This window comes from Corylus avellana, chromosome 1, assembly GCF_965113065.1.
Source record: "Corylus avellana chromosome 1, dhCorAvel1.hap1.2, whole genome shotgun sequence".
In the NCBI taxonomy this organism is placed as follows: Eukaryota; Viridiplantae; Streptophyta; class Magnoliopsida; order Fagales; family Betulaceae; genus Corylus; species Corylus avellana.
In genome coordinates, this window is record NC_142490.1 from 46,104,526 (window position 1) to 46,120,781 (window position 16,256).

The 16,256-nt window shown below is 38.3% G+C and overlaps 2 protein-coding genes across 2 annotated transcripts; both read left to right on the forward strand.

Annotated features, from left to right (window-relative positions):
* Positions 1 to 456: 456 nt before the first annotated feature.
* DUO3 (Homeodomain-like superfamily protein) lies at positions 457 to 10,111 on the forward strand. Its single transcript, XM_059581237.2, has 9 exons — positions 457 to 525; positions 967 to 2,663; positions 2,773 to 3,127; positions 4,398 to 4,482; positions 5,615 to 5,671; positions 6,112 to 6,171; positions 6,272 to 6,493; positions 7,172 to 8,725; positions 9,563 to 10,111. Exons 2-9 carry the CDS (start codon positions 1,067 to 1,069, stop codon positions 10,064 to 10,066), a joined length of 4,434 nt encoding a protein of 1,477 aa, XP_059437220.2. The 5' UTR covers positions 457 to 525; positions 967 to 1,066; the 3' UTR covers positions 10,067 to 10,111.
* Positions 10,112 to 12,614: 2,503 nt separating this feature from the next.
* On the forward strand, positions 12,615 to 14,259 carry ATPC1 (ATPase, F1 complex, gamma subunit protein). Its single transcript, XM_059581489.2, has one exon. It carries the CDS (start codon positions 12,840 to 12,842, stop codon positions 13,968 to 13,970), a length of 1,131 nt encoding a protein of 376 aa, XP_059437472.1. The 5' UTR covers positions 12,615 to 12,839; the 3' UTR covers positions 13,971 to 14,259.
* The last annotated feature ends 1,997 nt before the right edge of the window (positions 14,260 to 16,256 follow it).

The window sequence follows — 16,256 nt, forward strand, 5'->3', positions numbered from 1 at the left end:
AAAAAAATAATTTGATGGCCGCAAGCCACCCAAGGTGTGGTTTGCCCATCCCTGGGGTGGCTTGCGGCCACCTCCATCTGATTTGGGGTGGCCGCGATCCACCCCAAACCACCTGGGGTGGTTTGTGGCCATCTTTGGCCATCTTTCAAAAAAAAAAAATTTTGTTAAAAAATTTAAATTAAATTTAAATTAAATTAATATTTTAATTAGGTAAAACTGTGTGTTTTGAGTGGCCCTAACGGCTGTTAAAAAATTTTGACCGTAGAAAATTTTATTGTTATTTCAATTGATCTAGGGAGTAAATTGTCGGAAAAAAAAAAACCTAGAGAGTTTTTAATTTTGGCACGTTGATTTAGCGACTTATAATATATTTTCCCAAAATTAATTAAACAAAATTTGTGGCATCAAAACAAAAACGACGTCGCCTGGTTCTGTTTCATTCAACCTCTTCCTTGTACGACACTGTCACAAAGCTTGCAGAGGCCCCAAAAAGCTCCCAAATTCCTTCGCCCAACCATTCAACTGGTGCGTAATTGTCCCTTCGCTAACTAATTCTTGTTTTTTTTAGTTTCGATGTCATTTGCATGCCCACAAAAAGAGTTCTCCGAAAGCGTTTCCTAATGTTTTCTGCTCCGAACTTTGCCTTTCTATGTTTTGGGCTTTAGGGTTCTTGAGGCTTTGAACACAATGTAGTCAAATTAGTTTTTGAATTTAAATGTTTTTACACTTTTTTTTTGTTAATTCTCTCTTGTTATTGTTCCATTGCTAGAGCTTAGCGAATATATAGTTGAAAGGTGTAATATTTGATTAGCCATGAACGAAACAATGTAAAGAAGCATACTTGTTAGGATTTATCTTTATTGAAAAAGCGTGGAGATTGAGTTTTTGTTTACTTAACTTCGATTTAATGATCTATCGAACCCAGGTTGAAATTTTGTGTTAATTTCTGCTTTTGTAATGGTTCAGGATGGTATACGTGTGTGTTGTCATGTGGTGGATACTTGGGCCTGTGGCCGGTTCTAGAGTTCTGTAAGGTTTTGATGCAGGAGCAGTCATTTTGTTGAAAATGTCTTCGTGTTCGAATGCACAATCAACTGAGGTTGGGCATCTGGGTCGTCAAAATGCTTGCCCAGATACCGGATGCTGTGAAAGTTCTTTGAAACCTGAGGAGGAGAAAGAGGAAGAGGAGGAGGATGAGGAGGAAGATGTGGATTTCAATCCGTTTTTGAAGGAGACCCATTCTCCGGAAGCTTCTTCGAGCTTGAGCTCTGAAATTGATGGTTTGGATGGCGATGTTGTCGACAGTGGGGGAAAGACGTTCGGCAATAGTGTGGGAATTAATTCTTTGAAGCCAATTGGTGAGTTGCAAAACTCTGTTGCTGGAGATTCTGAGCATGGAGAGGAGGAAACTGTGATGCAAGCTACAGTTTCCCCTGAAGGGGTGTGTGAGAAGGAAGTGCAAAATTCTGTTGCCAGAAATCCTAAGAGAAGAAAATCTGCCTTCAACTCTCAATCAATACTTGATCCTGTTAGAACAAGGGGCAATGACACTAGAAGTGATTTTGATGGTGTTATGGCAGTAGGGTTAAGTAATACCACACAAGCCCAAAATCCCAAAACAGACTTAGAGAATGAGGATGCTATTTGTACACGTACAAGGGCCCGTTATTCTCTTGCAAGTTTCACACTTGATGAACTCGAGACTTTTCTTCAAGAAACTGATGATGATGACGACCTTCACAATGTTGACGATGAAGAAGAGTACAAGAAGTTTCTTGCCGCTGTTTTACATGGTGGAGATGGTGATGGTCAGTCAAATCAAGAAATTGAAAATGTTGATGATGAAGATGAAGATAATGATGCCGATTTTGAGATAGAACTTGAAGAGTTGCTTGAGAGTGATGTTGATGAATGTCCTAGGGATAGAACCCAGAAGGAGTATGAGGGAGCTGGACGACGGCCAGAGACTAGGCAGAATAGGCGCCAAAAAGACTCTGCCCAATATAAAAGGAAGCTTTCAGGACAGGCAAAGAGACCATTACGTCCACTCTTACCTGTTTTGCTGAATGGACCAACTGTACCCTTCCCTGGTAATGATGGGAAAACTTTGATGCGTGTTTCTTCCACAGCAGAAGATGGTTTTATAAGTGGATTTACTCCCCATCAAATAGGCCAGTTACATTGTTTGGTACACGAGCATGTGCAACTTCTCATTCAAGTATTTTCTCTGTGTGTTCTTGATTCTTCTCGGCAACACATTGCCTCCCAGGTTCAGGGACTGATTCTTGAGATGCTTCATAAACGTAATGAAGTATTAGCCTGGAAAAGTGTCCCATATCCCAGCATTTGCTTTTACCCTCCATATGTTGGCTCATCAGTGCCAGATGAACTTCCCAAATTTGCCCCAGCACTAGGCACCTTAGAATCATGTTCTACGTTTAATGCACACAGAGTATGCTCTCCTTCAACTAACCAGATGGTGTCTTCTCAAAACATGGCCACTTCTAATGGAAGATGTGAATATGTTTCCAATGGGCATGTGGGTGCTTTCCAAAACAATGAGGGCTCTTTCTGGGTGCCTTTTATAAGTGGTCCAATACTGTCCATCTTGGATGTAGCTCCACTCAATTTAGTTGGAAGATATATGAATGAAGTTTATGCTGGTATGTCATGAAGAAGGTTTCAATTGTTTTTCATGCTTTTGCAATCATATGCTTGTTCAGAAGTTTAACCTCTGTATGTTTTGACATTGGTTTGAAACTGTTTTCACAGCTGTTCAGGACTATCAACAGCGCCATGTGAAATCTAGTTGTGATACTCCCTTTGAAAGAGAGCCACTGTTTCCCCTCCCTTGTTTTCCTTCATCTCCTGAAGCTAATTGTGAAATTTTAAGGGGACCCATTATGTCAGGTGTTAAAACATCTTCACCCTGTCAACAACCACCTAAAAAAACATTGGCTGCTGCACTTGTTGAAAGTACCAAGAGGCAATCAGTTGCTTTAGTTCCAAAAGAAGTTGCAAAGCTAGCTCAAAGTTTTTTTCCTTTCTTTAATCCTTCATTATTTCCACGCAAGCCACCCCCTGCAGCTGTTGTAAATCGGGTGCTTTTCACTGATGCAGAGGATGAGTGAGTTCCGTGCTTTGTTCTCTCTTTGGTGGTTGAATGTTTTATTGTTTACTGAATTGGTGGCTTTATTTTATCTTTATTACTCATTGTTGTGAGTTGTAGAATGCCTTCATGTCAAGGTGCATTGCTTTTCATAATTCTGCTTTTGTCATGGTATAAAGAAGATACACAAAATCTGAATGTAGAAATTAAAGCTAATGTATTTGACCTTAGGTATAGATATTAATAATATAGAATTTTTTTGCTGAAATTCATGGAGTTGATGGGACTTTAGGAGTAATATCTTAGGATACAGCTTAAAAGAGAATTTATAATTGTTTATGAACATGAATCTCTTCTAAGATTCACAATTTTTCCATAGTCTTCAATGCCTTTTTCACCTGTTATGATATGTATTTTGGTTTTATGTAGTGGGAGATAAAAGCATTTTAAGGTGAAATTACTGGGAGACTTGGTTTAAATGATTCTTATCTAAAAGGAATTTTATCCATAAGACCGCAGGTTTGATTAATGGTGGAACTGTAGATGTAGATCTCTATTTTGGTGTTTATGGCAGAAAAGGAACAATAGGTACTTTGAGGACTTGGAGAGGTCTTTGGAGGACATTTTATCCTCTTGTTTTCATACTCTGTATCTTTGGACTATAACACATTTGTCCTAGTTGTCGATTAGTGATGATGACTTCGTTGCTCGCTTTTTGTTTTCTAGTTAGGTGATCCTTTTGTATACTTCCTATGTACTTTGGGGCGTCTTACGCTTTTAATAAGACTGGTTATTATTTATCAAAAAAAGAGATCTCTATATCTGTGATTTAAGTTTTTTTTAAATTTTTTTTAATTTTAATTTTAATTTTTTTTAAATTTTTTACTTATAAAGAAAAGGTTATTTGAAGTATACAAGCGTATGGGATCTGTTACGGGTGTCTAGCAATAGGGGCACACTGGGCATTGCATGAGAGAGCACGATGGGCATTGCATGAGAGAACACGTTGGGCATTGCATGGAGGATAAACATGAGGCACCTTGCATCAGAGATTCACATATCATTTCTTTTTTTAATTGTAGCTCCTAGGTGGTTCCTATTTAATTTCTATTTTTGATGTTGGTATTTGGCATTAGCCTTTAGTGTCGAGTGTTTGTTTCCTGTAATTACTTCCACATGCCATGTTCAGGGTTAATGACATTCTAATATCTATAAAAAAGATATCTATGAGAAACTTATAAAATATGTTTATTATGTTTCTCATGTTTTATATCGGGATTCAATGCAGGCTATTAGCACTGGGGTTGATGGAATATAATACAGATTGGAAGGCAATTCAACAACGTTTTCTTCCTTGCAAATCGAAGCATCAGGTAGTTTTTAGCTAGACTATGAATTCTAAAAACGTGATTTCCTGGTAATCATTGTTTAGACAAAGTCTAAGCTTGGTTAGACATTTCTGTTTCTATTTGTCCTGCTCTTTCTACTAAGGAGAGAAGGAACCAATTGTTCTGGCAAAGGGCATGGAAATAAAATTTTGAGTGCTTATTTTCTTGGCTCCTAACTACTTGAGGGTGTGAAACGATTTGATTCAATTAAAAGATGAAAAGAAATTAGATACTTTGTAAGATTGGATTGAAAGTATTGTCTCCTCGATAGCTATGGTAATGTATTTCATTAAAGTTCTTTCATGTGTATAAGTTTCTTAATCCATATAATTTTTAGGATTAGAAATGCTACTTAGAACCTATTTCGGATTGTGTTGGGAAATAAAGCTTTTGTCTATAGAAAAAGCCTAAAAGAGCTTTGTAGAAAAAACCTCAGTTTCAAGCTTCCCTTCAACGCAGTTTTGAGCTTTTTTTGACCAAAAAAGCTTTTTACCAAACCAACATTTTTTTGCTTGAAAGAACTTTTTAAGTATTAAAATCACTTTTTAAGCTCATTAACGATTGGGCTGGTCCCCCCTTAAAGCCCTCATTGCCTGGAACCTGCTGTTTATTAAACTAAGAATCCTTAGTCCTGACCAATCCCCCTCTTCGTTTGTCTCCACATCGGAACAATTGGTGGTGGCACAGGTTATCAATTGAATACATCCTATTCCCATCATTAGCTGTTTGGTTAACCATTGCTGATAAAGGTGGTTCTTTCTTCTTCTTCTTTTTAATTTTTAATTTTTATTTATTTATATATATATAATCTGAGTGTGTGTGTATTTGATATTTATCTGTGTGAGAGAGTGAAAATTATTTTGTAAAGCTACTTTTTAAGAGTTTTTTCATTTGATAATGGATGAATATGATAATTTTTTTTTGAATAATGATTGCAATCAGTTTTAAAGTTTCATGCGCCTGATGAGTAGAGGAGTTGTTCTTTTTGTTACTTCTTGCAAGTTCTGAAAGAAAATGTCATGTTGACATGAGATGTGTTGTAGTTCATCAACATAAATGTCATGATTGAGCAATAATGGGCCACTTTAATTTACATGTTCTTCTTTTTATTTTGCAGATTTTTGTTAGGCAAAAGAATCGCTGCTCATCTAAAGCGCCAGAAAATCCCATTAAGGTATCTCAACAATCTAGAGCACAACAATGATAAATTATCTTGATTTCTTCTCTTCTCATTCGTATTGATAGTCATCTTAGGCAGATTTATTTTTTAGATAACAAATACACCCTTAAGTTGTGGCTGCATCTCTAATTAAATTGATTGGATGGCAAAGTAACTATCAATGGATTCCCGAGCAATTCTCATAAGCATTCTTGACTCTTCTATCTAACATTTCATAACATTGACTAGTCGAAAGAAATTAACGGTAATCGGATGTTCGAACATTGTAACTGGTGATATTTTAGGTCACATATCATTGCAAGAGGTAGTCTTTAGTTAGATATCACCATATCAACAATGCTGGTAGCAGATTGGTGTACCAGATGAGCATTTCGGTTATGTTGTCATATTTTCTATCGGTAAAATTTAATGTAGTTGTTTACTACTTCATGCAGGCAGTTCGGATAATGAAAACCTCTCCATTGTCTGCAGAAGAGATAGCATGTATTCAGGAGGTAAATGCAACCAAGAACTTTTTTGAATTATTAATTTTTTTTTCTTAGAAAGATATTCGTTTGATGGATAGATGTTTGATTTATCATCCAAATCACTCAGGGACTTAAGGTTTATAAATTAGATTGGATGTCTGTGTGGCGATTTGTTGTCCCACATAGAGATCCATCCTTATTACCTCGACAGTGGCGCATTGCCCTTGGAACTCAGAGGTCATATAAGCAGGATGCAACCAAAAAGGAGAAGCGGCGGTTATATGAATCAAGGAGAAGAAAGTGCAAATCTGCAGAGTTGGCAAGTTGGCAAGTTGGATCTGAAAAGGAGGTTTGTTATCCCTTTTAAGCTAGAATATTTGCACGGACATTTAATCCTTCATATCTTCCTATTCATTTTATACAATATTCTACTGTGTTTTCAATGGATCAGACAATATTGCTAATAGCAAAACATGTACAACAAACACACCAATGTGTCGTAGCACATAATTTGTGATTTGAGCTGTAAACTAGCTAGCCTCAGGCTTGATACATTTAGTGTAATCTTGGTTCATCACCTATTATGCCTTTCAAGCTTAATAGTAAGGTTGGATGGAATGGGGCACGACACTCATAAATTATGAAATTTAAAATTCAGAAATCATGAATTTACTTTCCAACATAATGCTTGCTTGTAACCTTTTATTTAATTACCTTGATAAGATTTTATGAAGCTACAAAAAAGTAAAATTCAATTATTATTAAGCGTAATACAGTGTTTTAATCTCGAGAGAGATGTGTTTGGACTAGAATACTATTATGTGTGTACATGTTTCTTTGTATTACACTCTCCTTTTGCTGAGCCCCCATCAGCATTTCTCAGTTTTATTGAGGTGGAAGAGTTTGGCCTCTGGCCAGGGCTTACTTAAAATAAAGCTCAGTTTCATCTCATCAAAATGGGCAATTGAGGGTTTTTTTTTTCTTCCATAAATGATTATTTAACTTAAGCCAGTTGTATTTGCTGCAGGACAATCAGGCTGAAAATGCTGGTGGAGATAATAACAGTGGACATGATAGCACAGATAATGCAGGTGAAGCTTATGTTCACCAGGCATTTTTAGCAGATTGGAGGCCGGGTACCTTCAGTCTCATTTCTTCTGCACGTCCTGGCTCAAATCTCAAAGAAAAAGGCCTTCTTGGTGATACTCAATCCCAGATTGGTATCATGCACAGGTTTCCAGTTTTGTCACAGAATATCCAGCATCCCAATATTTCTTCTCAGTTTACTAGTGCTAGAAATTGTGCATCTAATCTCATGGAACCCAATCATCCAGCTTCTGGTACAACATTGAATAGCAGCAAATTCCAATTCTGTTCTCGGCCTTATCGGGCCCGAAGAAGTAGTAGTGGTGCTAGTAATTCCTGCTTAGTAAAATTAGCACCAGACTTGCCCCCTGTGAATCTTCCCCCATCTGTTCGTGTAGTCTCTCAGACTGACTTCAAAGGCCATCAGGTTGGCGCATTTAGCAAGGTTTCTGCTGCTGGAGGTGGTATTGTTAATTCTGGAATAGAAAATTTTGTTTCTGGAAATCCTCGTGCTGTGAAGTTGGGAGGCACCCATTCAGTAAAACCTGTACGGAACACGAGTTGTCCACTGAAAGATAATGTTACACATTTGCTTCCTGAAGAATCTGAAGTTGTTAAGGATAAATGTGTTCCAGAGGAAAGGCAGACTGATTCTGATCTTCAGATGCATCCTTTACTGTTCCAGGCCCCTGAAGATGGACATTTGCGCTATTACCCATTGAACTGTAGCACTAGCACTTCTTCTTTCAGTTTCTTTCCAGGAAATCGGCCCCAGTTGAACCTAAATCTCTTCCATAATCCCCACCTAGAAAACTATGTTGAACGTTTCAACAAATCTTTGAAGTCAAGGGATTGTACTTCGGCATCCTCTGGCATTGACTTCCATCCGCTGTTACAAAGAACTGATGATGTTTATACTGACTCAGTATCTGCATGCTCAACTGCACATCTATCTGTTGGTTTGGAAGGCAAATCTGCTCCACTTCAAAATTCTTTTGATCGTGTCCACAATGAGTCACGTGTAACTCGTGGTGTGGTTACTGGTGCTAATCCTCCGAGCCCTACAGAGAAAGCTAATGAACTTGACTTGGAGATCCACCTAAGTTATACATCTAGAAAAGATAAGGGTGCAGAAACTAGAGATGTGACTGCATGTAATCCAACGATGTCAGTAATGGCAGCAGCACATTCTTTATCTACAACGAGAACCCAAAACATCAATGGGTTATGTAATGAGCAGAGTGATGATTGTCCCCGAGTTAGTACAAACATTGTTTCAGTTGGCCATGGATTGGCAACAACAAATAAGAACATCAGCAGATACAACATGGATGACATAGGTGACCACTCTCATCCAGAGATTGTAATGGAACAAGAAGAGTTGAGCGACTCTGATGAAGAAGCTGAAGAACATGTAGAGTTTGAGTGCGAGGAGATGGCTGATTCTGAAGGAGAGGATGGATCGGGCTGTGAACAAATTGGCATGCAAAATAAGGTAACTGCTCTTTCTTTTGAGTAATGAGAAGGATGCCATTTTGGTTTTGTTTGTTGTGGTCTGAACCTCATTTTACATATACTCGTGGTGTTCCAAAGTAAACTCCGACCTTCACACACATACATGCCCAAAAGAAAAAAAGGAACAAACAGTCGGACTTGCCCCTATCAGTTTTTCTCAAGATGATCCACTGTACACTAAAATCTACTTGGCATAGCTGTATCTCTTAAACAGATGGCGTTTGCCATTGCAGATTTTTTCTGCTATTCTGCTCTTTCTCGGTCCATGTCTTCTTTTGAAATCGGCATAATCTATTATTGCTACTTTTAAACATTTAACATGCTTGTGTCTTGTTTGAATAATTTGCTTGTAATTGTATCCTAATTAGATAATTTGCATCACTTTAAACTTTGATATTTCCATTTTCTTGTTAGGGAAGATTCACACGTAAGACCTACCCCAATCCCAAGGGCCATTTTTCTGAAAATAATGAGCACACTAATGATTCTGCATTTAATGAGTCAGTCACACTGGCTGATACATTGAACACGTATCGTGTTTTAGTAATGCAAACATGTTCTCTCTCGTTTTTTAGGGCTTTGCTTTCTACCTTGACCTAAAGCATATTATGGTGTTATGCACACTGGGAGGCATTGCTTTATTTCGTTGGAAAATTTTGTTAATGTCATATTGAGGTTGGTCTGGTCTCTTTGTTTTTACTGTTACACCATCTCTTCCCCCCACCCCTTATAACCATTGTTTATTTTTGTTCTGGGAGAAGCTAATTATACTTTTTATTTTTGGTCATTAATTTTCTCTTTCTTCTCTTCTTAATAGGGGGGCCAGAGTGCCGCATTGGCAAATCTAGTGACAGGTGCAGCTAGTAATGATGGACAACGTGAACCAAGGACCCGTTGTCATCCTGAAGGTGATCTTCATATCCTTGGAGAGAACGTCACTCCTTCCCTAGAGTTGGGTTTGTCTAATCAAGGGGCGGATGATGCAAGTAATTTTTCATGGTTGAGTTTAGATTCATGTGCACCGGATCGTCTTTTGAGCACAAAAGCTAAGCGTGTAGAAAGTACAATTGGTGAAGGTCATGTGGCCAAAAAATTGTCATCATGTCGTCCTACCAGATCTTGCAAGAAGAAAAAACCTAGCACAAAAGATGTTACTGTGCAGAAACATGCTATGGACATGGAACAACAGCTCAGCCTTGGTCCTCTTGCCATTCCCACAATGAAAAAAGCAAGGAAGCGCGCATGCAGAACTAATACAAGTTTGAACATAGGATTGACTTTTGAAAGCTCCAGCACCGATGCTAAAGATAAGTTTGGTTGATTGGTGCTCTATCTATAATACTTAAAGAACAATCTCCATCGATGCTGATATCTTTTGCTGATATGCTCACCTGCAATGCTTTGGGCCGAGTCTTCTCTATGCATGCATTTAAGAGAGTAGCATTGAAGGTTGTACTCCCGTAGATGTCAGCCAACCCAATCCAGCAAGCAAGGGGTGTCAGAATGGCGTATTTTCCCCAGCCCTTGAACTTGGGAACATCTGCATCCAAGCCTCTACAAGGAAGGCCTCTTTGTGCTTGTGAATATTTTTTTGAATGGCACGAGAAGCAGCACAAGTTATTTGGGAACTTGGGGTGGAAGGCACTGGATGTGCGTGATAACATACATAGGCGGTTACTTCTCTATTCCATTTGTTGATGTATGATTGTCAGTATATGTTTGCTTTGAGTTTAAGGGTCGTGTACAGACATTTTGCTTGTATATTCTCCTTTGATCTCTCAGTTTTGGGCCAAAATAACTCAACTGTAAGGAGCTGTTTTTGCTAACAATGCAGTTTCACGAGATTAGCACAAAGTGTTTATAACAATGAGGGAAAGAGGAACAGTTCTATTAACAGAGCCGTGGACCCATAAGCTCTGTATTGTTAATTCATCAGCAGTTTTCAATATTTAATCCCAAAACTTTTAAGTGACTACAAAATATTTTTTCAGTTGAGTAAACATCCTTGTCATCTTCCATATCACATTGGTCGGTGTAATGACATATTGAGATTGGGTGCAATACTCTCTAATTTGGGCCGTTCATTTTAAATTAGCAGCCTGAATTCTACCACGTCAGCCAAAAATCGAAATCTCTCTTTCTATAACTGCCACCAACCTCCTAGTCTCCCACTACCACCACTGGGGCCAGTGGCCGACTACCCCTTTGGTTGCTTGGGGCACATGATATCAATCCAAGTAACGACCATTTGGGTAACAAGTCCTAGTGCATTGTTTACAAAGTCTGAATATAACCCCTAAAGCAGTTCATGTGATACAAAATCCCCCCCCACAATGCTTCGATTTTCAAGTCTTCCCCAGTCCGCTCCAGTCACATGCTAAATAGATAATGTGATTGTGAATTGATCTGAGGGAGAGAGAGAGAGAGATATTTCAAGACTAGGGGTGGGCAAAACCCGCCCAAACCCAACCCACCCGCATCGACCCCACAAAGACCGGATTTTAGTGTAAAATTTGTGAATTAGGGTTGAAATTTTAACTACCCATGTGGGTCAGAGCGAGTTGCGGATAAGATATTTTAAAATTATCGGGTAGCAAAGATTTTTTTTTGCGGATATGACTAATTATCCGATAAGATATTTTAAAATAAACTTGCAGAAAATTAGTTTTATCGGGTCAGCATTCAACATGTATGGTCTTTTCAAAGATTTTTTTTTTTTTTTTGCAATGACGGAATTAGGAAGACATTGGGCATAGTTCCTAGTAAAATTAGATTTGATTTCTCATTCATACTTTAGCATCCTGTTAGGGGTGGAACCACCCCTTGGCTTGAGCCCCCTAAGTCATAGGGTGGTCCCAAAAAAAAAAAAAAAATATACCTTTAAAAATTAACTTTTACTCCCCAAGAATTTTTATTTGTTTTTAATTTTGCCCCCTCCTCCAAACTAAACGTTTTAGTTCTGTCCCTGCATCCCGTTGAAAAGTCCTATTTTTGTTCCTACTTTTTGAGGGTGGCGGGTAGGGTTGCCACCATCCCTTTCCTATCCTTTTCTATACCGATGTAAGAATGTGACTATCTTTGCTAAAGGAATATGCTGATCAACACATCTCTTGATCCTGTTAGACTGTTAGTGCTTAAAGGTTCTAGTACTCGTTTAGAATAAGCATGAATATGATAAAATGCATCAATCCGTCTATAAATGTTGAAATTGATATTAAACCAAATGGACAATCTACGACAATGATATCTCATTGGGATGATTGTGTAGTGCTCAAATTTTCTCTTGTCTTTTTGTTTTGTTTTTAGTTTAAACGTTCAATTCTCTAAATTCAATCTTGAAGTGACCAAATTGCTAGTGTGACCCATATATCATGGCCAGAGATTCTTTCCACGGGGCCATCAAGAAAGGATCACCGGTTGGTGGTCGGATAGAATATTAATTTAAATGATTAATTCAATTTTTTTCAACTAAATAATGGAAAATTTTTAGTCTATACATGAAAAGAGGGTTAGAATGTTAATTTAAATAATCAAGTCTACTATTATTTATCTGCTCATAATTTTAAAATAATTAGTTATTTAACAAATAAAGTAAACCAAATGATAAATTAAATCATATGCAAATGATTTGTTTAACTAGTTTAACTTTTTAGATGAAGTGAGTTTGGCACAGAAAGAAAGGATCCCAGATTCCCAGTCGCCAGCCGCCAGTCGCCAGTCGCATGGCCGCATACACCTTTTCAGGATAGGGAAGCTCTCATGTACCAGAAACACAGTAGCCCCACTCAGATCATGCCACATAGGATATCGAGGACCCCACCGTAAATGAAGGATAAAAATAAGAATAAAATTCGAGCCCCAAGCAATCTCGATCCCAACGGTCAAAATCCTTATCTCAAAACCTCATCCACGCTCTCCCTCTTCCTCCACTCATTTCCACTCATTTCCTCCAAACCAGAAGAAGGAACATCACAACACATGAAGATAAGATTTTACAAAAGAAAAACCAAATCCACATACCAAACCCTCTTTCTCTGCTCCTGACTTCCTCTTCTTCTCCCCCAGCCAGAGCCCAAAAACACCCCCACAAAACGATGGCTTGCTCAAATTTAACAATGTGGGTGTCCTCAAAACCTTCTCTTTCTGATGCTTCTGGACTCTCTTTCCGCTCTTTTCTCAACCCTTTTCAGCTCCCTTCCCATAATACACCCACCGCCACCTGCAACCCCTCTAGATCGGTAACCCCAATCCACTGCGGTCTTCGTGAGCTCCGTGAGCGTATTGATTCTGTAAAGAACACCCAGAAGATCACTGAGGCTATGAAGCTTGTTGCTGCTGCTAGAGTCAGAAGAGCCCAAGAAGCCGTTGTTAATGGCAGACCCTTCTCAGAAACTCTGGTAGAAGTTCTTTACAACATCAATGAGCAGCTGCAAACAGAAGACATAGATGCCCCTCTCACCAAAGTTAGGACTGTCAAGAAGGTTGCCTTGGTGGTTGTCACCGGTGATAGGGGTCTTTGCGGCAGTTTCAACAATCAACTTATCAAGAAAGCAGAGGCGAGGATCGCGGAATTGAAGGGTCTTGGTGTTGAGTATACCATCATTAGTGTAGGTAAAAAGGGTAACACCTACTTCCTTCGGAGGCCTTACATTCCGGTTGATAAGTTTCTTGATGGCAGCAATCTGCCTACTGCTAAAGAAGCTCAGACGATTGCTGATGATGTCTTCTCACTCTTCGTTAGTGAAGAGGTGGATAAGGTGGAGCTTTTGTACACCAAATTCGTGTCATTGGTTAAGTCCGATCCGGTAATTCATACCTTGCTTCCATTGTCGCCAAAGGGAGAGGTCTGTGATGTGAACGGAAACTGTGTGGATGCTGCTGAGGATGAATTGTTCAGGCTTACAACCAAGGAAGGGAAACTGACAGTGGAAAGAGATACTGTGAGGACTCCAACACCGGATTTCTCCCCAATTTTGCAGTTCGAGCAGGACCCAGTTCAGATTCTTGATGCTCTGCTTCCTCTGTATTTGAACAGCCAGATTTTGAGGGCATTGCAGGAATCACTAGCCAGTGAACTTGCAGCTAGGATGAGCGCCATGAGCAGTGCAACTGATAATGCAAATGAGTTGAAGAAGAACCTGTCTTTGGTCTACAATAGGCAGCGCCAGGCTAAAATCACCGGTGAGATTTTGGAGATTGTTGCCGGTGCCAACGCTCAAATCTAGCGTATATAGTCAGCCAATGTTATGCTTCTTTATAGCTACTTTTTATGGCTGTTTCCTAATTCATTCAGATATGCTTGTTTAAGAGCAGTTATGCAGAATTTACACCTTTTCATTGTAATTCTCATGTGCGTATAGACTTCTTCTTGCACACTGAGAACTGCAATGTATTTTGGAACAGAGGAGCATTCTACCTATTTTTGTGTATGTCATTTTTTTTCTCCCTTGTAAAATTGTATTATAGCTTTACTATTGCAGCTTTTAATCATTTCCATGGTCACTTGCTCCTTCATGTTTGTATTAGAGCATCCTCAATGACTTTCAAAATCTGAAATGGCTGTTATATGATTCATGCATATAGTGCTAGAACACTGTGGCTTCATGTTGCAGACTAAGTTTCAATGAACAGATGTTGCTAATAACCAATGTATTCTAAAGATCTGAGTGAGTTTCACCATAACTTCAACTTGATTCCTTTGAATTCGAACCTTGTTCCATCACTTACCTCCAATTTCAATTAAATATTTAATATGTTGAGGCTCACTTATTAAAGAGGAATTTGAGCTAACATGTGAGGGAGAGTGTAAGAATATTAATCAAATAGTTAAACAATCATTTCGCTTAAACTTTTAGGATAAGTGGTGATTTAACATAATGAAAATAAAAGCAAAACTCTCGTAAGTTTCTCTATTCTAACATGATCCTTTTGATTGTATAGCTATGGAACCATTCGTGAGTGGTGATACATGAGCCTTTATCATGGTCCACTGCTTCTGTAATTAAGTTGGTCCTTAGATTGCTCACTGGTGTTCACTTGTGTGGTTCTCAAAGGTTTGGCTTTATATGGAATATTTTCAGTCAGACTTCAGAAAAGTTATGTTTAATTTTCTTTGTTATTGAATTTAAAACAATGAAGCTGATGATGTAAATTATCTGTTTCTGTCCCAACTTGAATTGGCTTACAAGCCAATACCACAAATTAAAAAAATACCAACCAAACAAAACAATCACCCAAAATTACAAAGCAATAAATACAATCAACACAATCAATTTTAGTTGTAAAAATCCAAAATTGTTAATTCTGCACCAGACAACTTATAAATATAATTATTCAAACTATATATTGATATGGTTTATATTTCCATCTATCACTCATGCAAACATTTGATGACTAATAGCGCTAGCTAGCAGTCGATTTATACAAATTAATGTGAACTTGATATCATCAAGTTCACAATATGATAATCTCAGCATAATCAAGGCTTGTGCAATAGAGCATATAACATCTATCATAGGCAAGGAAAGAACTACATATAGACAAAAGAGTCATAGCTTCCCTTGGTTTTCAGATGTTTTTTGTTATTATAAGTTAAAAGATATATGTATTCGTTACAATTGTTATTCTATTCAGAGATCTCAAATCCAGAACCATATACATGAGATTTTCATTTCAAAACTCTTCCTTTTTATTTTTATATTTTTAATTTTTATGTTCATAATGGCAAACAATAAAAGAATATTGATGTATATCATATTAAACGTGACAGCATGTAGATCCTGTGACTAGAGTTGTTTTCTCTCATGAAAAACAGGTAGGTATATATGTAACTGCAACAAATTAAGAAACTCACAAACTAGCTAGGACAAGAAACAGTGTGCCCAACATCCTGTGACTCTATAGCTGGACGGAAACCTCATGAAAAACCGGTGTAACGGCGACGACTTTCTTCCGATGTGGACACCGGGGGTGGTTGCTTGTCCTCGAAGCAAAACAAGGGACTCCATCGCTCTGGTTTGGCATATTGTTTCCACTCGGCGACGAAGAGGACGAAGACGGCGTCGTTGTGGGTAGTACAAGTGATTGAAAGACGGAGATCTGAGTTCTCAGTTGATGTCTTTGACAGCTTGCCATGGTTTTGGAGTCCCTGAGTTGGGCAAGTCTTCCTGGCTTTAGATAATATCTACGAAAGCCTCCATTTCTCTTAGTTGAATACCTCTCAGCAGCAGTACTGCTCCTATGGCTTCCCTTCATGGTTTTACGGAGAGAGAGGGAGAGAGAGAGAGAAATTGGGTAATGGGTTTTTAAAGGGAAAGTTTGAGGCGGGAAAGAACGGTAGGGATAAGGCTTCAAATAAGGCATGGAGCGGGGTTGACATCTAGGGTATCAGGCCCTTGTCTTTGTCCATTGTATCAATTAGGAGGAGAGTTAAAAGCAAAAACAGAAATATATTAATTAGATTTAAAATTTAATTAATATATAAAAAATAAAACTAGTATCCATTTAGTATC